The sequence below is a fragment of the Bombyx mori genome, chromosome 24 (assembly GCF_030269925.1).
Source record: "Bombyx mori chromosome 24, ASM3026992v2".
Lineage (NCBI taxonomy): Eukaryota > Metazoa > Arthropoda > Insecta > Lepidoptera > Bombycidae > Bombyx > Bombyx mori.
The window spans coordinates 8,467,063-8,491,666 of NC_085130.1; the positions used below are offsets into that span (position 1 = coordinate 8,467,063).

General features: G+C 37.5%; 1 protein-coding gene across 4 annotated transcripts in view; it reads left to right on the forward strand.

Moving 5' to 3' along the window:
- Positions 1 to 24,604, forward strand: part of LOC101736649 (nephrin) — a 257,615-nt gene that overhangs the window by 194,536 nt on the left and 38,475 nt on the right. For all 4 annotated transcript variants that reach the window (XR_005246160.2, XM_038019715.2, XM_062675693.1 and 1 more), the window contains exons 9-11: positions 11,791 to 11,927; positions 17,088 to 17,255; positions 17,904 to 18,035. Coding sequence is in view for 3 of the 4 variants with exons in the window: in XM_038019715.2 (XP_037875643.1) it covers positions 11,791 to 11,927; positions 17,088 to 17,255; positions 17,904 to 18,035 (437 nt within the window). In the remaining variant the exon portion in view is untranslated. The remainder of the gene's footprint in view (positions 1 to 11,790; positions 11,928 to 17,087; positions 17,256 to 17,903; positions 18,036 to 24,604) is intronic.

The following is a 24,604-nucleotide window of genomic DNA, read 5'->3' on the forward strand; positions in this document are numbered from 1 at the left end:
GATTGATGAACATTTATCAAGTACGTATTTCATTGGGAAAATTGGTACCCGCCGGCGGGATTCGAACACCGGTGCATCGCTACATACTAATGCACCGGACGTCTTATCTTTTAGGCCACGACGACTTCCTTCACATCATTCCGTCTCATGTTCATCTGATGAAGCATAGAAACAATACATCAATAAAAACACTCAACTTATGGAATTTAATATCAAATTGTATTTCCCTGACGCGCACAAAAAGCTTCACGTCACGAACGTATCAAAATTTATCCGCAAAAATTCAAAAGGGCTCCAACGTAGGTGTATCCTTAACCCTGTGACGTCATTTATCATTCTGTCCCGGGGCGCAGCGACATTCTGTATAATTCGTTCAAATCACTTGGTTCAATTATTCTTTTCTTATCGTTACATCGTTGATAATGTTTGATTGGAAACGTTGCCAATATTATTTGGTGGTGGTAAAACTCCAGCATTGGTTAAGCCGGTCACCGTCCACCGATTGAATCAACCCATAGACACAGCCCACTGAGTTTCTGGCCGGATCTTCTCAGTGGGTCGCGTTTCCGATCCGCTGGTAGATTCTGCGAAGCACTGCTCTTGCTAGGACCGGTGTTAGTAACACTCCCGGTTTGAGCCCCGTAAGCTCACCTACCCACCACTCAGCCTCTTAAGGCTATCAGCATAGGTAGGGGAAAAAAAATTGGTTAAAATTATACCATTTTAGCCCCTGTTTGACCTGTGTTAAAGAGGTATTATAAAAATTACCATGTTTCATTTTTTTATTGCTTATATAGGTGGACGAGCTAAAGACCCACCTGTTGTTAAGTGGTTACTGAAGCCTGTAGACATCTACAACCTTGAGATATGAGTCCACGCAACACATATGAAGAAATCAACCTATCGAAACTATTGGTTTCAATATTAGATTAGATTATAAATTATCAATGCCGATTCATAATTGACGTCAATACATTTAGTGTAGGTAGGTATACAATTAACGGTAGGTAGCGGCTTGGCTTTGCCCTTGGCACTGCTGAAGTCCATGGGCGACGGTAACCACTCACCATCAGGTGGGCCGTAAGCTCGTCTGCCTACAAGGACAATAAAGGGTAATAAAAAGAAAAAAATATGAGTGAATATAATTGACGGTCGATAGCACAATCGTACCCATGTCGGTCACAAAATAGTAATTAGTTCCGGTTTCAAGGGTAGAGTATCTGTCAAAGCATGAATAGACTATCTATACTGACCTCATGTCTCAAGGTAATCATTAACACCGGACAGACCAAGGCCACGTCTACCCAATCTGCAAAACAAAAAAAAATCTCCAAAGGAAGAAGAATAAACCCTTCGATATGACGTCATTATCTGAGACAAAACAGTATATAAAAGCTAACATAGGAGGCGACGTGATCTCCTATATAAATGCTAGACAAAAGAATGCCTGGGATGACAGACGAAGAATCTTCGTGTGGTACAAGACACAAGCTTAAGCGATTTGCATTGAATTTTCATTACACGTGTATCTATCGGATATTGTCTATCGGATTATATCTATTAGATTTTTTCTTATTGATTAGATGGGTGGACGAGCTCACAGCCCACCTGGTGTTAAGTGCTTACTGGAGCCCATAGACATCTACGACGTAAATGCGCCATCCACCTTGAGATATAAGTTCTACGATCTCAGTATAGTTACAACGGCTGCCCCACCCTTCAAACCGAAACGCATTACTGCTTCACGGCAGAAATAGGCAGGGTGGTGATACCTACCCGCGCGGACTCACAAGAGGTCCTACCACCAGTAATAGAAAGAACTCAAAATCTTACTGTAGTTTGAAGTGTATTTACTGAGAACTTTGAGAACTTCACCTGGAAATGAGGTTTGAAATAAGTGGTAGCCACTCGACATCAAATTAGCCGTCCGTTCGTCTGATTCTACAGAAAAGGAAGCTAATTATTTTTAAAAAACCTAATCGCTTATGTTCACAACTCGACGAAGATTCAATCACATACAAGACTTTTTCTTTGAAAATAAATACGCACTGCTTACAAAACAATATCGATGGTGCTCGTTTTATTATGGCGTTGTTTAATCACAGCGTTTACATTTCTAAATATACTCGTAAGAACTAAGTCGTCGTGGCCTTATGGATAAGACGTCCAGTGCATTCGCATCTAGCCATGCAACGGTGTTCGAATCCCGCAGGCGGGTACCAATTTTTCTGATGAAATACGTACTAAACAAATGTTCACGATTGACTTCCATGGTGAAGGAATAATATCGTGTAATAAAAATTATAATTTGCGTAATTACTGGTGGTAGGACCTCTTGTGAGTTCACACGAGTAGATACCACCACCCCGCCTATTTCTACCGTCAAGCAGTAATGCGTTTCGGCTTGAAGGGTGGGGCAGCCGTTGTAACTATATCAGCTGAGACCTTAAAACTCATATCTCGATGTGAGTGGCGGTATTTACGTCGTAGATGTTTATGGGCTCCGGTAACCACTTAACACCAGGTGGGCTGTGAGCTCGTTCACACATACATGCAATAAAAAAAATCCTTTGATTTAGTGGTTATTGGAGTCCAGTTAAATGAAATCCTTCAAATACGCGCAAGTAAAATAAATTAGTAAGGTAATGTTGTTTATTAGCATTCACTTCCACATACTAATTAATGCATACATCCATAGATTACATCCGTTAAAAGCTATTAATAACTATAATTAAATATTAACTAGTTAGTTCGCGGTTATGGATGACTAAAGCCGTAAAGCATCCATAGAGTCGGAAATAAAAAATTAAAATAATGAACATTAGAGAAAGTATCAAAGAGCATGTACAAGTCACAAAGGAATCGTGTTAAAAATCAAAGATTGAACCGTATTATAATTTCATACTCGGCGGGAACCTTCGGGAAACTCGCGAAAACTTAATCTCAACTGTCATTCGATCTTGAAAAAGTTTGGACGCGACCTGTCAGGGCTGTCTGAAGCTGAATAGGGCCCTCCAAGTTTCCCGCGTCCTTAATCAATAGGGAATCTTGGGAGGATTGCGAATTTTACTGGTCACACAAACGAAAAACTGAAACCTTCGATCCGAAAAGTTCTGAAGCGAAGGATTCAATAATTCGATTACGATTGCTGTGATTGGTTGTCACAGGTGATTCTCCAGACGGGAAAGCCATATCGACCAATGGACAAACAGGAGTGGTTTCAAACTAGAATTTGGATACTGGCGAAAGCTAAATATAACCGAATACCGAACATTCCAGTCCCATGAGTATTATTTTTTAACCTTTAGCGATATTTACTGGAATAGATTGTCGTATCAGTAATACAGTCCGAGAGCTTGGAAACAAATCACATTAATCATTTTGGTGTATGATATTGGGACTAATTTGATTGGCTTTCGTCTAAGTACTATAAAAATTATGATTTTTCACTCGAAATAGTTTTTCGCATTTGACGTCCCGGGGTCCTTATTTACCTCTTACTCCAGACCACCGCTGATTTTTTTTTAACGCTTACTAGATTGCTACTCATCTATTGCTAGTCTTAAATTAGGTAATCCTTAAAATTTGAACCCATTGATTCTGCTAAAAACTTGGCACTATAGATAAGCCGATAAGCTTGTACATCTGAAACTAAAGCTAAAATATACGTAACAACCCTAACTAAATCCGTTATTCCTCGCAAAGGAACTTCCTCTTACAAAAACCGTCTTGGAGACGTATTGATTAATGGTCATTCCCCAGGATGTAAACAGTAAAAAAAGATCTTTCTATTATTTATTGTATTTAAGCTTTTAGATGGATCAACTACTTAAAGCAATTGGATCGTTTCATCTCAAAATTCATAATTTAAGACAGTTTCACTGCCTTGATTTCAGGTAGTAAAGTCTGAAATTACTCAGGGAATTAGTCCATTAAATTATTATTTCCAAGACTAAACGGGTGTACGTAATAAATCCGTACAATAATTCTGATTAAAACAATTAAATGTGATTTAGATAATTTGAGATATAAAGAAATTCATAATTCCTAAAAAAAAATCTGATGTTAGCAAATGAGTTATTTATAATCGTACTCATCTTACAAGATACTGACTAATAAGAAAACCGATCTGAATCGGTTAAAAATCTAGACGACTTCATCGCAATAGCCCATACCATTAACAAGAAGTATAAATCGATAGATGTTTTTTTTTAATTGCAACAAATGTGCCAATGACCTCACCATCGACCTGGTGTTGAGTGGTTTCCGAAGTCCGTAGGTATCGCAATGAAAATACCGCCACCCCTCTTGAAACATGAGGTTGAAATCTAATATTGTATAACCGGCTACCCCACCCTTCAGACCAGGACTATCCAAGCAACAGTAATTACACAAATCTAAGATTTCTATAACCCAATCTCTGCGGCATGTCTCTCCAGATAAGCAGTCCCGGTCCTCCCAAAATACTAAGCAAACAACGAGCTCTCAGCCTTTCATGTGTCAGACTGCTTTACTCCGTGAATATAGGACGTGCTTTAAGTTCAAGAATATCATATTCTTCACACGAAAGCTTTCGGGTAGCGAAGCTTTCAGATTAAACTATAAATAACGACGGAGTGAATTTGCGAAGAGATTTATAAAACGCTCGGACTAAGTAATAAGAGGAAGCGAAACCCGAACGAGGCTCAGCCGCATTAATCCTGGCTCTCATAGTAAAGATTCGATATTGGATTGGGCATTTTAAGCTGTATCTGTATATCTTTTTTTTATTTTTTTATTTTTACTTAGATGTGTGGACGAGCTCACAGCCAACCTAGTGTTAAGTGCTTACTGAAGCCCGTAAACATTTACAACGTAAATGCGCCACCCACCTTGAGATATAAGTTCTCAGCGTACTTACAACGGCTGTCCCACCCTTCAAATCGAAACGCATTACTGCTTCACGACAGAAATAGGCAGAGTGGTGGTACCTACCCGTGCGAACTCACAAGAGGTCCTACCATCAGTAATTACGCAAATTATAATTTTGCGGGTTTGATTTTTATACACGATGTTATTCCTTCACCGTGGAAGTCAATCGTGAACATTTGTATAGTACGTATTTCATTAGAAAAATTAGTATCCGCCTGAGATTCGAACACCGGTGCATCGCTCAACACGAATGCACTGGACGTCTTATCCTTTAGGCCACGATGACTTAGTTCTGTCTCTGTATCTGTTGGAATCTATCGAAATAATTTTTACCAACGTCAAATGTTCTATTAACTTTGCACACATAACAAGGTCCAATGATGATACATTCATTTCAATATTCCCTTAATACCTCAAAAAACGCCAATTTAGAAACATTACGTACATTATTGTTGCTCAATTTTCTATTAAAACAAAAAAAAAACAATTTTAATTGAATTAGTAATTGGTAGTCCTAGTGACGAGATTACAGTAAATGGTTCATTAAAAAAAATGTATGTCCAAGTTATATTGAATAGTTTGATTCTAAAGAATAATAAAAGATGTGTAATTATGTGTTCAGATTAAAATCTGATATTATTTAAATCGTGTTTGCATAAATCGAAATGATGAACTAAATAAGGCCGTGAATACAAGAGGAGAAACTAAAACGCTATGTAATTAAGGCTAGAGCACACAACTGCGACTAATTGCTCGGACGATTGCCACCGATCGCTCAAAGTGCTCAAATTACTAATTATTACGCTGATGCGCAAAGAACAAGCGAAAGCGATTTAGTATTAAAAAAAATCTGTCATAAAAAACATATCTGACGGTAATTTATTTTTTCTGAGTTGACCTCATTTTCGGGACACGTGCCCGCCGGTTGGGAAATAGCATTTGAGGTCTCAATTGTTTTTTCTTATTCTTGAAGCCTCATCATTGCCACAGTTATAAGAATTATAATTACCAATATACATACCACTGCATTTCGTGTGTTCATCTGTAACTCTGTTTAATTTAGAACCGAGTCATGCATTTCCGTCAATGCGCTCTACTTAGGTACCTTAGGGATGTGTCCATAAACATTTTTTGCACATTCGACTTCAGAGTTCAGAGATAGGATGGTCTGGCTCTACTTTTGGAGATTGAAGATTGAGATTGGAGATTGAGATTGGAGATTGAGATTAGAGATCGAGATTGGATATTGAGATTGAGATTGGAGATTGGAGATTGTTAGAATCAAACAGTCTTTTCTTCTCTACATGATTCAATCATGTTTTTTTGCTCAATAATACTCATTATATCTCTGTATTGTTTGTTGTTACCTTCGACCTTCGTCTAAATTAGTGAGATTGAGAATTCAGGTCCCCTGAAATATAATTTACCATACATGTAAATAAAATTGGAGTGTCTGTTTTTAATATTGAAATAACCGCTTTTTACTACATGCATATGAATATATATACGGTACATACACCAAAATAGCATTTTTTACAATTTTTGTCTGTCTGTCTGTCTGTTTGTTCCGGCTAATCTCTGGAACGGCTGAACCGATTTTGACGGGACTTTCACTGATAGGTAGCTGATGATATAAGGAGTAACTTGGGCTTTACTTTTTTTAGACTAGCTTCGCCCCGCGGCGTCACCATCGATACGACGGGACATAGCATCGCGGAAATCAGCTATCAATAATAAAATTTAATGTTTCCGAAGCGAAGCGAAGGCGGGTCGCTAGTAATAATATAAATCTTTATAAGTCATTAAGATAAAGTCACAGGCAACTTTTGGCAACCAGATTTCACCCGTCATGTAGTCTGATTAAGCCGCGCATAGGGCTAGTTGCAAACAAATATTGAGCTTATTATAATAATAAAAATATTGTTTTAATATATGTTACTTTGGCATAACGCTAAATTTTACCCGCCTCTTTATTTACGTAGAAAGTGAAAATATTTTTAAATAATAGAATGTTAGGGAGTTATTTTACCAAAATCACGCTTTTTGACCGACTTACATTGGTCTTAGCGTGGTAATATAGCCTATAGCCTTCCTCGATAAATGGGCTATCTAACACTGAAATAATTTTTCAAATCGGACCAGTAGTTTCTGAATATAGCGCGTTCAAACAAACAAACTCTTCAGCTTTATAATATTAAGTATAGATTTGTAAGAAAGATAGACACGCTTAAACTCTCATAACTTAAACAGCATCGGGAGCCGATCTAAAGAAATACAGCTCGAGAATGATAACGATCTTCTCACGAGGGCCTTTCGACCGTGAACTAATTTTTAACTCAAATAAGCTCATATAACTGACCCTGCGTGAATGTGGGAGCTTTTGTTTAATTACATATGTTAATTGTCCGGTATCGTGGGGAGCTTTGAAGGGAGCCCTTTGGAAAAGAAAAACAAAAGCTCCGGTCGAGTTGCTTTTGTTTGGCTACGGGGCAGTTCGGTTGCTATGTTTATGACGTAAAATTAAAACATGGTCGCATGAATTTTTTTTGGCTTACATTTCCAACCCACATACGTTAAGCAGAGTTTTAATTGGCCTCCAGCGAATTTAGTACATCATGAATATTTTGTGCGGAAGTTTTCCATGGGCCATTAGTATTGTTGAGGTATACGACAAGGGAAAGATCTTCCACCAAGCGGGTATTATTTATCGGTAGACCGACCGACGGTCCGAATGTTGTTGTTCGGAACTTGTATTTTTTTATTGCTTAGCTGGGTGGACGAGCTCACAGCCCACCTGATGTGAAGTGGTTACTGGGGCCCATAGACATCTACAACGTAAATGCGCAACCCACCTTGAGATAAGTTCTAAGGTTACAACGGCTGCCCCGTTCTTCAAACCGAAACGCATTACTGCATCACGGCAGAAATAGGTAGGGCGGTGGTACCTACCCGCGCGGACTCACAAGAAGTCCTACCACCAGTAATAATATAATTGTATATATGCAAGCTTATCTTGAAAATGTCGTAAGCGAGATTCAGAGGCATCTGTCAAATATCTTGTGTTCTATGATAGCTATCGCCATAGTATTTTATCTCAATCCGAGCCCATCTTGAAAGATATGGTCGAAACTTCAACGACATTTTAAAACGGCTGCCCCGCCTTTCGTAACGATATCTGTCAGCCAATCATTCAAGCCACTGCTTTGTATGTTCAGAAAACTCCCACAATACTCAATTGATAGAAGAACAAGTCGCGGTCAACTTTTGTGGTCATCGAACCTCCCACGGGATCGGATTACAGTGTCGATGGAAAATGGGTTTGTGGTGTGATGTAGCAATGCTTCAATGGATACCGTCACGTATGACTTTAAAGCTCTACGTATTAAGCTTTTTATCGCACTAGTATCTGCTGCGATGCAATCACGCGATGCTGTTTGAAGAGTGAGACCGCCCTTACAAAACCCAAAGGAGATTTTTACGTAATATCTACACTTATTTGTAACCAGAAGTCGGTTTATGAATTTCCGTGAAAATAACTTTTTAAATGGACTTAAATATCCCTAATTTGGGATAAAGCTCCCAAAGAGATTTCCCTAATGGATGCTTACGACTTAAAAACCATAAGGATAAAATTTTCTAAACTGTAGTTTCATGCGACATGAGACATGAAGTCGTCGTGGCCTAAAGGATAAGACGTCCGGTGCATTCGTATCTAGCGATGCACCGGTGATCGATTCCCGCAGGCGGGTACCAATTTTTCTAATGAAATACGTACTTAACAAATGTTCACGATTGACTTCTACGGCGAAGGAATAACATCGTGTAATAAAAATGAAACTTTCAAAATTATAATTTGCGTAATTACTGATGGTAGGACCTCTTGTGAGTCCGCACGGGTAGGTACCACCACCCTGCCGATTTCTGCCGTGAAGCAGTAATGCGTTTCGGTTTGAAGGGTGGAACAGCCATTGTAAGTCTACTGAGAACTTGAAACTTATATCCCATGGTGGGTGGGTGGCATTTACGTTATAAATGTCTATGAGCTCCAGTAACCACTTAACACCAGGTGGGCTGTGAGCTCGTCCACTCATCAAAGCAATAAAATAATAGTAACATGTCCAAAAATCAATACGCCTTTTAGAGAGATACTTACTCTAGTTTTTTTTTGTTATTTGCAGGTCGCGTTAATGTTGTTGAAGTCTTCGGACTCATGTCTCAAGTTCGTTGAAATGTTCCATTTAAAAATCGCCCCCGCCAAAAGTTTGTAGTATTTTCCATAAAATCATAATGAGCACAGCATCGGAGCTTTCAAACTACTTAAAAGCTTTCAGATTTTGTAATATTCAAGTCTAGGGGGACCTAGGTTTAAGAGTTTCTTAACGAAAGTTTTATTCTCAGTATGATCTTGCTAAAAAAATTCTAGGATGTTGAAGAATAGTTTGAAGTGATCATTTTAATCTACATAATATATAAAAAGGAATTGCTGTTCGTTAGTCTCGCTAAAACTCGAGAACGGCTGGACCGATTTGGCTAATTTTGGTCTTGAATTACTTGTGGAAGTCCAGAGAAATAAAAGGATAGAATAGAATAGATAAAAGGAAGGTAGATAAATATGAAAATGCTCGGAATTAAATAAAAATAACAATTTTGTTTTTCCTTTGATGTGTCCCCCGTCGGTCGGATTCCTTTTGTTTGTTTTAAGTTTATTTTATACAAAAGTTTGGGTCTTTTATTTATCGATTGAGGCACTGCGAAGTCTGCCGGGTCAGCTAGTTCTTTATTATTATGTTTGCGTGAACGGACGAACGAGCGCTTGGCCCACCCAGCGCGAAGTGACTACCGTAGCCATTGTATCACAGCGTCAAAGCCGCCACCTACCTCGAGAAATGAGATCGAAATTTCAATTGTATCATATTACAGATATACCTTCAAACCAAAATGATTACCTGACGGCAAAAATAGGCCGCACCGCCAGTGAAATATTTTGATATCAAACACAGAGAATATTCCTGGCACACATTTTCACGTGTAATTTATTAATTAGCTAAACTTGCTGATCACTTGATTTTAAATGAAGTCAAATCCCCCTTCTTTTTGGACAAAAGTTTCAAACCCTAATCGATCCTACGGTCGTTGTAACCTCAAACTAGGACGCAAAACTGCTTTACAGTTACAGGCCTGTATGAGACTTGCTAAGTAGAATTTCCCATTCAGATACCTCTTATACGGTCCAAAGAATTGAAATATCTAACTATTCGTAACATCTGAAATAAATATATCCGTAAAATAAACCCAAGATCAAAAACCATTAAACTGACTTAATCACGACGCGAACCGGATTAAGCATGCTATAATTAACTGTGAAATTAATTAAGACAAGTGTCTGTCATTAAAACAATTAAAAAAAAATTATAAGACGAAAAGCGATCTTTTGTTCTTAAAAATGATTCGGAAACTCATTCGAACTCTGAACTAAAAATGTAATTATGAATTCAAGAGCGTCACTCTCCCTTTTATCGGTGTGCTGAAAAAAAAATGAGGGGAAAACATCGATAAAAGTTATCGATTATAAAGCAATAAAATTTAAAATGTTAATTAGTGTAACACGAATTTTTGAAGCAAAATTATCCTTGTCCCCATCGATATAAAGTTTTATTTTGGTCAAATATCACTATTAGCATTGTTCACTATATTATAACGTCAATATCGATGACATAATATTATGTAAATTAATGCATAACACAACATATAGAGAAAGGGAAATAATTCACTATGATTAAAATATATTTTTTATTTAAAGGTATTAATTAATATTTCCATTTAAAGAATGTAAATAGGTTTAATTATCAATTAGTTTTTTTACAAGATTATTATGTTATGGTTGTCTGTCACACAGACCAAAAGTGGTACACGCCAGAATTACACCGAAGTTACTATCCGTGCGTGCTTGATACTATTCTATACAAAAAATCTTTATATTCAAAAACGAGTCAAAACAATACATTGATTGGAGTCTCCTTTTAAGCGTGCAAGCCTGTACTAGGAGACTATTAATTATACAATATGCTCTGTTCAATTAACTCTTATTCACAACTTGTATTTTTAAATCTGTTTGCATAACGCTGTTCTTTAAATGGAATTTTAGAACTAAACTATTATGTATAGCACCCGGAATCTTTCAAATAAATCGTATCGATAAACTCAATTTTTAATCGGCTAATCCCTATAGTAAGTCAAACTTTGTTCTTTGTGGATTGTTTTTAAGTTTGAGTTTGACTGTGCAGCCCTTTCAATGACGCTGGCTCCATTTGATCTTTCAAAGTTTTGAATTTTATATAAATGATGTTTTACGAATAAATTTTTTTTCAACGCAGAAATAATAATAATAGTATAATAAAATATGTTTCGACTTAGGGCTTTGATTTTTACGAGTTGCGGTAATTACATAATAAAACAGAGAAATTACGGGAATTTTTTAGCCATTGAAAGCTTAAATGTACGTAAATAGTGGTTATCCACATTTATTTTTAACATCGTGTAATAAAAATCAAACCCGCAAAATTACAATTTGCGTAATTACTGGTGGTAGGATCTCTTGTGAGTCCGCGCGGGTAGATACCACCACCCTGTCTATTTCTGCCGTGACGCAATAATGCGTTTCGGTTTGAAGGGTGGGGCAGCCGCTGTAACTAAGCTTGAGACCTTAGAACTTATCTCAAGGTGGGTGACGCATTTACGTTGTAGATGTCTATGGGCTCCAGTAACCACTTTACACCAGGTGGGCTGTGAGCTCGACCACCCAAATAAGCAATAAAAAAACCTAAGAATTGAATATACCAACTAATGAATTTAATTGTTTCATTATTTATTTTGTTTCAGAACTAGTGGAAGGATGTCTGAAAACGTGCTCTCCTTCACGGCCGATGCGTCCGATAACAAAGCGCGTTACAGTTGTGAAGCCAAGAATATCATGATCAGCAACACGCTGAAGGCTGAGATCGACCTGACTGTGCTCTGTGAGTATGAATATAAAAGCTATTTTTGTATGACATGAAATTGGAAATCCTAGTGAGTTAAAATACTGGTAAAACCAGTCAACATGTCTTTGAAAATCTAAAGTCATAAAGGATTATTTTTTCTAATATAGATAGGTATATGAACTCAATATCCCCTATATACTTAATGCAGGAGATCAATTCCAAGACAGTTTACAATAAATATATCGACTAGAGAAATCCAAAATGCATGAAGAAAACCTAAGCCGTACCGAATTTTTTCCAAAACCTGTTTGACTATTGATGCGTATTATTTTATGTCCGGGATGAAATTCGAGATCACAGTTCAGTTGGTGCGTCTACAGTTCAAGGGATCGACTTTGTCTCTATATAAACAACGAAAGCTATTTGCCCGGGACTATGTTTAAATCTTTGGGAACGGTGATTTCGCATTGTATGTTATCGACACATTGCAGTTTTGACTGTATACAAATAATGCATTACAATTCGGTAAAATTACTCATAGCATGATGTGTATTTTACAATTCACTCAAAATATTGACGTTTCAAAGAACATTTAATATTTTCAACATGCGAACATTCATAGGTTTTTTTTTTATTGCTTAGATGGGTGGACGAGCTCACAGCCCACCTGGTGTTAAGTGATTACTGGAGCCCATAGTCATCCACAACGTAAATGCGCCACCCACCTTGAGATACAAGTCCTAAGGTCTCAAGTATAGTTACAACGGCTGCCCCACCCTTCAAACCGAAACGCATTACTGTTTCACGGCAGAAATAGGCAACGTGGTGGTACCCACCCGCGCGGACTCACAAGAGGTCCTACCACCAGTAAAGTTTCAAGTTGCTACAACTCAACTCATTGCTACAATGTTGTCGTCTAAATAGATCGTTGTATTTTTTAACCGTTCTTGTATTGTTCTAAAGTTGTGAAGGAAACTTTAATAAAACCAACGGAAAGTTTGCATAAGCTTTCAATTACTTACAATCTTTGGTGATTCAAATGTTTCCTGGTAGTAAGTATTATATGAAAACCTTTGGTCTTATCAAGCGGAAAAATATGACGAGACTACAGAGAGATTTTACATTGAATTTGAAACGGTTCACGGTGGTATTATTTTCATTTTCATACATTTTTGCTGTAGAAGCCAGTTGGAATGTGCTAGCAATTGAAATAATATAGAAAATTATAGAAACATAGGAGCTTGAACCAAAAGATGGTGCTAAAATAGAGAGTACATCAATAAACGTCAAATAACATTAACCTCAAAAGTACGTAATAGGGTTCATACTGAACACATTCAGATTTTCGGGTTTCTGGTGTTCGAAGCCAAAAGGTGGTGCAATCATGTGTTCGGAAAACCTTGAATCTTTTAAGTTGATCACGAGAGACAGGTCTTAAGCTGCAAGGCTACGAGGTACTGGTTTTTACTGGTGGTAGGACCTCTTGACCGCAACCCGTAAAAATCATAGCCTTAAGTCGAAACCATATTACTAGTAGTACTAACCCTTGTGAGTCCGCGCGGGTAGGTACCACCACCCTGCCTATTTCTGCCGTGAAGCAGTAATGCGTTTCGGTTTGAAGGGTGGGGCAGCCGTTGTAACTACACTGAGACCTTAGAGCTTATATTTCAAGGTGGGTGGCGCATTTACGTTACGTTACGTCTATGGGCTCCAGTAACCACTTAACATCAGGTGGGCTGTGAGCTCGTCCACCCACCAAAGCAACAAAAAAAAAGGTAGCATTATCTTATTAGTATGGCCCTCCATATTATCTTGGATAAACGCCCTTTGTAGAATCTACTAGCATAATACAATTTAAAAACTAACAAACTGGGACCCGTGCTACTAGACAATACATGTAATTTATTAAAACTGCAGTAACTTGGGTACTTCACGATTCGCAGATATGACTGAAGCTTTCACTACATACTTTTTTTATTTTTTTTTATTGCTTAGGTGGGTGGACGAGCTCACAGCCCACCTGGTGTTAAGTGGTTACTGAAGCCCATACACATCTACAACGTAAATGCGCCACCCACCTTGAGATATAAGTTCTAAGGTCTCCGTATAGTTACAACGGCTGCCCCGCCCTTCAAGCCGAAACGCATTACTGCTTCACGGCAGAAATAGGTAGGGTGGTGGTACCTACCCGCGCAGACTCACAAGAGGTCCTACCACCAGTAAATCGTGCTTAGACTATTAATTAGATAATGTGACTTTTCTATTGCTTTACTTGTTTTATCATGAATCCACTACAACCACGAATGATTTCAAGTATTTTAATAATCAACTGTGACAACACTATACTATGTTTTTTGAATTACTACTACTAGTACTACTAGAACTATAAAAATTTTAAAGACAGTAGATTTACAAGATTTTAAGCAAAAATTGCAAGTATTAGATAAGGCTTACTATACTATGTCAGAATATTTAGACGATAGATAATTTAGATGATAAAGTAGAATAGAGTTAAATAATTATAATTTAAGTTTAATATTTTAATGTAGATTATACTTAGGCCTAATATTTGTACGCTTTACTAGCAGGACATAGTGATAGTTTTATTAATATTAACCTATTAATCTTTGTTAACCAATGACCACAAATCAAATAAATAAAAAAAACTTAGTCAGCAAATTCTGTAATACTTGAATTTTATTTTTTCCGCTTAGTCTTAGTTTATGTTGATTGTGATTATATTATTAGGGCTGTAATGCTGCGTACTATACAAAGGAAAATATAATGAATGGAAAAAACCAATTCGCTTAATATAAAAACATATTATGAGCACGTACATTCGCAAATAACACACACACTATCACAGAATAATTTCAGGAATGAATTTCCCAAATGTTACTTTATGAAATTCTTGAAGGATTCTCAGAAGTTATTTGCTTACGTTTAACACACAAGGACTCGTTTGACGTTGAATGTCCTCGAGACAACCTTACCTACAAAATAATCCGGCAGAAACCAGTGTGCGTGACCCAAAAGTACTTTCTGTATCAAACGAACATCAAAATTTCCTAAGAATACGATTATTTTAAGAATATGTTAAGAAATTGTATACAATTTTGTAAGGGGGAAGAAAATTTTCTCGTTGAAGGTAATTGAGTTTACTTAATTTAAATAGCTTTCATTCGTGATAATGAGAAGTACCAGACAGATTTTTGTCTATAAAACACTAAGACCGCTTTTGGAAATAAAAATTACGGAACACTGGACAATATCGCGAGGAGATCAATGTGAAAAGGCTGTTCTATATACCATATCATTCAATCTCTGTGTTATTTGTAATATCAAAATATGGTCATAATGATTTTGGCAATGTGCATTAGGCAATTTCTAATATATATGGACGACGGTGACCATTCACGTGGACCGTGTGCAGATCTGCCTTCAGAGGTACAAAAAAAGCTAAAAAGAGGTTTAGGTTGACGTAAAAAATGATATTTTTTTTCTTCATCCACTAGGTGGGGTCGGCACAGCTAATTTTTCTCTTCCATTCTCTTCTATCAGCCGTCATCTCAACACTTACTCCTCTCTCTCTCATATCGTCATTCATACACTCCATCCATGTCTTCTTCGGTCGTCCTCGTCCTACCTTGCACTACCATTTCCATGCATCTTTTCTCTATGCATCACATGTCCATACCACGCTCTGCTCTTTAATTTGTTGATAACACTTCTTCACACTTTCACAATAAGTAAAATGACTTCAATTTCAATTCAATGAATCCAATTTTAAAATAATGTAATATGATTCCCTCACACGGCAACCCAAAATAATTTAGCTGAAACAGATAATCCATTTCAGAATTACTAAACTTCGAGTTGATTTAATAAAATTAAGCTTATCTTAACTGTAATAGGTATCATTACAACATACACGTTAATTTAATTAACATTAAACTTTTGCAATTATGCTTATGGAGCGCACGAGGACTCAATTACATTAATATAACTTCTAGATACGTAGGGCAAGCAACTACGAGTAAACTGATTTTAATATCATTCTATACTTCTATACTAATATTATAAAGTGGACAGATTTGTTTGTTTGTATTGAATTGGCTCCGAAACTACTGAACCGATTTGAAAAATTCTTTCACTGTTTGGAAGCTACACTATCCCCGAGTGACATAGGCTACATTCATTATTTTTTTTAAAATTATGGATCCTTACTAAAAATCCAATAATGTGATCCAAGGTGTAGAAAAAATACCTAAAATATTCATTAAAATATACTTAATATTATAAAGAGGAAAGATTTGTTTGTTTGTTTGTTTGTTTTGAATAGGCTCCGAAACTACTGAACCGATTTGAAAAATTCTTTCACTGTTCGGAAGCTACACTATCCCCGAGTGACATAGGCTATATTCACTTTTTTTTTAAATTATGGATCCTTACTAAAAATCCAATAATGTGATCCAAGGTGTAAAAAAAATACCTAAAATATTCATTAAAATAATAATATTCAAACTATCCTTATAATTTTCTTTTTTTAGTAACCTGAAGCAAATAATATAAGGGTTGATGTGTGTGTGCATTATATTTTTTTATTGTGAAATTTTTGTTAAGGCCCGAGCGAAGCCGAACCGGGCCGCTAGTTTATTATAAACGTAAAACAGTAATTTAAATTAAATTGCTTGTATACCAAAAAATGAGAATAGCATAATATTAACATAAATTGGATATTTGATGCCAATAATTATCAGGACAAGTTTATAGTAAGTGATCTCTTCTAAACGATCAATCCTATTTAAAAATAATTTGATTGAAGAAAATAATAAATTTATTTATCTAGTTACCATTACTGGTAGTAGGACCTCTTATGATTCCGCACGGGTAGGTACCACCGCCCTGCCTATTTCTGCCGTGAAGCAGTAATGCGTTTCGGCTTGAAGGGTGAGGCAGCCGTTGTAACTAGACCTTAGAACTTATATCTCAAGGTGGGTGGCGCATTTACGTTATAGATGTCTATGGGCTCCAGTAACCACTTAACACTAGGTGGGCTGTGAGCTCGTCCACCCATCTAAACAATAAAAAAATATATATTATATATATGAAATATAATACTCATTGATTGTTTATGAGCTATTGAACTATGTCTTCTACAGCTTGACCAACGTCTAATATTATCTTCTATTTCAGTTGCTCCCGCCCACGTCACTATATCTGGACCCTCTGAAGCGAGAGTCGGCGATCCAGTTCCCCTGACCTGCAGTACAGCTCCTTCGAATCCAGCTGCTGAGATTAAGTGGCTAGTCATAGGGAAGCACCATAAAGAAGCTAGTAATAGAACCGTTATTTCTCCAGAAGGTGAGCCATTTTAGGGGAGCAATTGCTCGATTCTTGCTGCCGTGTGCTGTGAAGTATACCAGTGCTCCACTATTAAGCATTACTCGCAGTTCCCTGCCGAGGAATGTGTAATTAATACGCTTTTATTAGCTTCAGACGTATGTATGTATGTTTGTAACGGAATCTTTGAACATGATTTTGACCCCCTTTAAATGTCGGATTAACTCGAAATTTTGTATACTTAATAAGGACCGATGATAACTCAATATAAAAAAAAATTAAAAAATTAAAATTCAACTAAAAAATTAAAAATAAATAATAGTTTAAAAAAACTAAAACAAAATACGCTTTTATAAAAAATCCAACAAAAAAATAGAAAATAAAGTTTAATATATTTGAATTAAAAAAAAAAAGAAAGCGTGGGGTGCATGGTGTCAATAGTTATAAATATTTTATGAACAGATATGAGTAGAAGGGTTATTTTGATAGTATCCTAAAAAACACGCCACGCTTTTTTTTACAATAAAATCATTTTTTCTTACACTATTTTTAATTCAAATATATTAAAATTTAGTTTCTATTTTTTTGTTGGATTTTTTATAAATACGTACTTTTTAGTTTTAGTTTTTTTAAACTATAATTTATTTTAATGATTATTTTCTTAAACAGGTGGCTGGATTACCTCGTCCAACATAACCGTGATAGTGGAACCGAATAGAAGGTCAATAGTAGTGGTGTGCCACGGCATCAACGCTCAGCTGACGGAAAACGTGATCGCCACTCACACCATCAATGTCTTGTGTAAGTACATATCGACTGGTGAAAGGGTATTTGGTTTAAGCGGCATTCACATTGCTGATGTCCTTGGGCGACAATAACCACTCACCTTATTTTCAGTTAGTAAATTCAGCAAAAAATCCCCGTCATATACGTTTTTCTTCACACAAGTTGATTTCATATTATGATTTCGTGAATGATTTTTCATTTCATGCATTTCAAAAGACTCATAACCTAGTTTCGGAAAAAAATCGACAGCCCAAAAATACACAATAATTTAATGACGACGCTAAAAAAAAAACTCATGAAAAGCCAACCACGACATAAAACCATAATATAAATTCACGAAAGCTCTACATAAAATTACCGGGAAAGCTCGCCGTAATGTATGCGGGCGGGCTCTTGCCGTTTTGAAGTTAATGTCATTATACTCTGGAAAACACATCGGCATCGCATCGATGGTAACAGACGTATGGTACATGACGTCACGGGTTAAGGACTACACGCACTTCGTGGGAAAGTGCATCAGATATTTTTTTAGCTTCTGTAATATACTTTTTTCTTTCGTAAGCAGTAGAGAGTGAAATCGACTTGATGGAATATGATCATTGCTTCTTTACGAGTAGGTGAGCTTACGGGGCTCAAACCGGAGTGTTACTAACACTGGCCATAGCAAGAGCAGTGCTTTGCAGAATCTACCACCGGATCGGAAACGCGACCCACTGAGAAGATCCGGCGAGAAACTCAGTGGGCTGTGTCTTTAAGTTAATTTACTCGTCGAGCCTTCGCCGCAAGCGACGGGTTCGACGAGGACGGTGACCGGTGCTTGAGGTACCTAAAAGCACCGACAGTGGATCGGGAGGATCCGTAATGACGTGCTTAGGGCGACGTCACTGTTTACCATTCGATCCACAGGATCGGGTATGTAATTTCCGGCGGCCACGACAAGAGTGGCGCAATGATGACTATTATAAATACTTACTGACTGAGTCAAGCTCCAGGTCATCATGGAGATCCACGTTCCTTAGGAACCACGGTGCTCCGATGGCTATCCTGCAAAAACGGGATTGAATAACTTGAAGGGGTTTCAAGTTGGTGTGGGCCGCGTGAGCGAACACTACACTTGCATAGGTCATGACGGGGCGTAGGTATGCAAGTTTTGTAGAGTGTCACCTTATTACGAAGGGACAATTTACTTCGCTTACAATTAATTGAGGAAATTATATACCAAAGATCGTCACTAAATATATTTGGTTAAGAACTTTGACAAACTTCACGTTGGATGTTTGTTAACTAACTTCACACAGCCATATCTTGTTACACGGTTCATAACAATATCCATATCCGTAAATGTATCACAAGGTTATATCAAGAAGATAACTTTGAATGCGTTAGTACATAAACTCAAGCTACGAATGTGTATCATAGCTCACAACCCACCTGGTGTTAAGTGGTTACTGGAGCCCATAGACATCTACAACGTCAATGCGCCACCCACCTTGAGATAAGTTCTAAGAACTCAAGTATAGTTACAACGGCTGTCCCGCCCTTCAAGCCGAAACGCATTACTGCTTCACGGCAGAAATAGGCAGGGTGGTGGTATCTACCCGCGCGGACTCACAAGAGGTCCTCCCACCAGTTTGTTTCTCCTTTTGACATTCTTAAAATGCCATGGGACATATGAAATAATGAAATGACAGATGTTTATTCGCCGGAAATTTGTTTTGAATGTACAATCCCGTAGATGATTTTAGATCATAAGCAATTTTATATCAAATCCGATAACGTATTGTTGGAAATGTATCGGATTTTATAAAAAAAAATATCGATTTTTTATACTAAACACGCGCCATCTATTGTACTTTGATGGTAATTTTATATAAACCTTCCCTAGAGTGCCAGCCATTACGGCTTAGACACGAATAGTGGATAATCAATAAATAATAGTTATTTAAAAAAAACCTTTGTAGCCAGACGTGCACAACTAGCTGATGGTGAGTGGCTATCATCGCTCATGTACGTCAGAAATGCCAAGGATACAGCTGCCTACCGTATATACGGTATATACATCTATATATAAATATTTACAAATGTTAGTATTATAAATGAAGCGCTTATATTTTGATTACAGCGCCATCTGTTGAGAGTTTATCAAAGCACCGGTCACCATCCTCGTCGAACCCGTCCCTTGCGATGAAGGGCTCGACGAGTGAATTAACCCATAGACACAGCCCACTGAGTTTCTCGCCGGATCTTCTCAGTGGGTCACGTTTCCGATCCGGTGGTAGATTCTGCGAAGCACGGCTCTAGCTAGGGTTTGTGTTAGCAACGTCGTCAAGCTTCAACCCCGTGAGCTCACCTAAGAATTCGGCAAATCTAGAATAACTCCTCGAGGTTACTAGCCTAAGCAGGAAAACCCTAAAAAAATATTTCAAATTGGAATGATGCACACATTTAGAAAAGAGCTTATATTTTTTATACATGAATAGTTTTGAAATTCATCTTGGACAAACACCATATCATGTGAATTATATATATTATTAGATTATACCGGCTCGTCCTTCCGCTGTTTGTGGTCCGCACAAGGCTTATCTTAAATACTGATATGTGACCAGTGAGAGATTCCCGTGGATAGAAAGCTCTGTACTTGTAACCAAGTCAGATAATCTTGAGCTTTTCCACCCAGGGAAATCTCAGGGATTGTTTTGCAATAAATAAATATAAAAGGCAGAATATTACCATGTGAAATTAACGCTACCGGGTCCTGGAAACGGCGATACTTTAAGACAAATATTTTTTCTGTATGGAAACTAGCGACATCTTGTAGCGGATGCCCCTAAACTTTTATATTGTTAAAGCTTCGGCATTTATTTATTTATTTATTAAGTTGCACTAACAAAGTGATCATCAATAAAAAACATTGAACAATTAACAAAAGTTCATGGCAGATGTCACCTCAATTACAGGTGACATCATATTGTATAGCTAAACACAGAAAAGAAAAAAAAGAAAAAATCATACAAGTCTTTATTTGTTATAGACTAACCGATAAAATTTTATCAGTTAGTGGTTTATGAAAATTTACAAAATCCTTCATTAAAAAAATAATAATATAGGTAATATATTACTGCCATCTACAGGACCAGTGAGAAACTAATCGAAGCGAAGCCATCTAGTGGCCGACGCCCGTAAACATTTTTGTTGGCTGCTTGCAATGCTTATCTCTAACCAATTTACGTGTATTATCTATGAACGCTACTAAATATTATGGCGGGCTTTAAAAATTCAAAGCGCCCCTCAAATGTGACTAGCCTTTAACCCATAACAAGGTATATGATTTCGGATCACGTTCCGCAAGGCACACATTGAGTTAGTAAATGCCTTAAATAACTTCACAGGGTAAGTGGGCCTCAGTAGGTCAAACAATTTATGAACTTAAATTGAGAAGGAAGTACCTTCAAATATAACATTATTAGCATAGCACTAATTTATTTATTTTTGCTTAGATGGGTGGACGAGCTCACAGCCCACCTGGTATTAAGGGGTTACTGAAGCCTATAGACTTCTCTTCTACGACATAAATGCGCCACCCACCTTGAGATATAAGTTCTAAGGTCTCAAGTATAGTTGCAACAGCTGCCCCACCCTTCAAACCGAAATGCATTGCTGCTTCACGGTAGAAATAGGCAGAGTAGTGGTACCTACCTGTGCGGTAATTACCACCAGTAATTACGCAAATTATAATTTGGCGGATTCGATTTTTATTACACGATGTTATTCCTTCACCGTGGAAGTCAAACGTGAACATTTTTTGAGTACGTATTTCATTAGAAAAATACAGGCGTTTCCTTTAATATATTTTTAATGTTATTACCTGATAATGTTGCTATCAAAGTTTATTGAACTTTGACAGTGCATGATAGGGTATTTTATTTTTAAGCCCAAATCTTATAATGATGAAACAGAATTTTCATAAAAAATACGACTTCAATTGAATAAAATGAGAAAACCTAAAAAAAGTCAGTCGCATCGAGAACCTCCTCCTTTTTTGAAATCGGTAAAAACAAAATAACATACATAGTTCAGCTACCTAAGTCGACAGCGTATAATTAATACACTAGACGATGACCGAGCTTTGCTCGGTTTGTTTTGATAACGCCATCTTGTTGTGTCCTTAAAGCGGTCAGTTGCCCTCAATTAAGAAAAATAGTATTATTATTCGCCAATAGATGTCGGGAAGAGTTGATTATTGAAAACACGAATAAAACAACATTTTCTGAAAAAAAATCGTAGCTTTATCGCCCCCCGAAATCCCCTGTATACTAAATTTAATGAAAATCGTTGGAGCCGTTTCCGAGATTCTGATTATATACATATATATATATATATATATATTAATATACAAGAATTGCTCGTTTAAAGGTATAAGATACATGAATAGATGAATGTTTTCCTACTTTGCTATTATTTTTTCCATAAAAACGTAGGTTGAAGCTTAACAATCAAATCCGTATAATAATATCTGCGTTTGACAGCTAGGCTACCTGTAATTGAAATGACACCTTCAAGCGATTACGCGTAGGATCAGAATTGAATGCGTTCTCGAAGTAATCTTCTCTCTGTGTACATCTTCTATATATTAATACGTGAAGCAAAAACTTTGTATCCATTTTTTTTTTTTTTTTTTTTTTTTTTTTTTTTTTTTTTTTTTTTTTTTTTTTTTTTTTTTTTTTTTTTTTTTTTTTATGCTGGAGTCATGGTCCAGACGGCTGGCTGATCCTTCGGCTGGTCGTAGGACCGTCGAGGCGATTCGCCCGATTCTTGTGGATTGGGTGAATCGTGACAGAGGACGCCTCACTTTCCGGCTCACGCAGGTGCTCACTGGGCATGGTTGTTTCGGTGAGTTCCTGCACCGGATCACAGCTAAGCCGACGGCAGAGTGCCACCATTGTGGTTGCGACTTGGACACGGCAGAGCATACGCTCGTCGCCTGCCCCGCATGGGAGGGGTGGCGCCGTGTCCTCGTCGCAAAAATAGGAACCGACTTGTCGTTGCCGAGTGTTGTGGCATCGATGCTCGGCGACGACGAGTCGTGGAAGGCGATGCTCGTCTTCTGCGAGTGCACCATCTCGCAGAAGGAGGCGGCGGGGCGCGTGAGAGACGCACAATCCCGCCGCCGTCGAGCGGGGGCCAGGGAGGCGGATCTCGCCCAAGCCCTGGCCCTCTAAGTGTTTCGGGTCCCCCTCACATGTCGGTCTGGGGACCGGCGAGGGGGTGCCTAAGAAGACGACGTGCAAGCTGCTCTGCACGCGTTTTACGCAAGGGCGGAAGTCCGGAGATTTCCTGCTGACCAAAAAAAAAAAAAAAAATCCATTTTTATGAAAATTGCGCGGACGGAGGAGTATGAAATTTTCCACACTTATAGAGAATATAGAGAAGAAGTGCACAATGCTAATATTTTTTTTAAATAATGCATAAAAGATACATTAAATCAACAAAGAAAACATTACACACACTACATACCATGTATAGTTATTTGACGCACACACGCATGCATACTATTTATTGTCAAACTTTTGTTCTTAACGTCTGTGGTCAAATTGAGAATAGATTAAATATTGTTTGTCTTTATTAATATTTTTTATAGTGTAGCCTTGGCGAAACTGTGATTATAGAAGTATAAAATACAATCATAATAGTGTACAAACTTACAATTCCAATTAATTATAGTCGAATTTCGACTACTACGGGACCTCTAGTTATTACAAAAGTATGAGTTAATTTTAAAATACATTTATGAGATGTGGCTTTAGTAGATTTTAATTGTTTTTATTGCTTAGATAGCTCGACGAGCTCACGGGCCACTTGTTGTTAAATGGTTACTTTAGCCCATAGACATCTACAACGTAAATGAAGCCACCCACCTTGAGATATAAGTTCTAAGGTCTCAGTATAGTTACAACGGCCGCCCCACCCTTCAAACCGAAACGCATTACTGCTTCACGGCAGAAATAGGCAGGGCGGTGGTACCTACCCGTGCTGACTCACAAGAAGTCCTAACACCAGTAATTACGCAAATTATAATTCGGCGGATTCGATTTTTGTTGCACGATGGTATTTCTTCACCGTGGAAGACAATCGTGGACATTTGTTAAGTACGTATTTCATTACAAAAATTGGTACCCGCCTGCGGGATTCGAACACTGGTGCATCGCTCGACACGAACGCACCGGACGTCTTATCCTTTAGGCCACGACGACTTTAAAAGTTGTATTTTTAATGTCGTTTTATCATAACATCGGGATGCAAGAGACATGGCCCCGCTGAATAATAAACGCGCCTACGAAATCAAACATTTTAAAATAATTGGATTCTTGAATATTTTAACGGAGCGAGAGAACCAATCACGTTAATTACCCACTCGTCTTAATTAGGTTTTCGTAATTACCAGCTGGTTTATATGCGGTTCATAATTGTGTGTCTTTGGCTCGTGATATGCGTAATTTTCTTAGCAGAATTTCAATTGCTTGTAGTAGTAAATGTCTTTGCTTTTTTAATGTCAGCATTCAATTATGCAAACCCACCCGAACAAT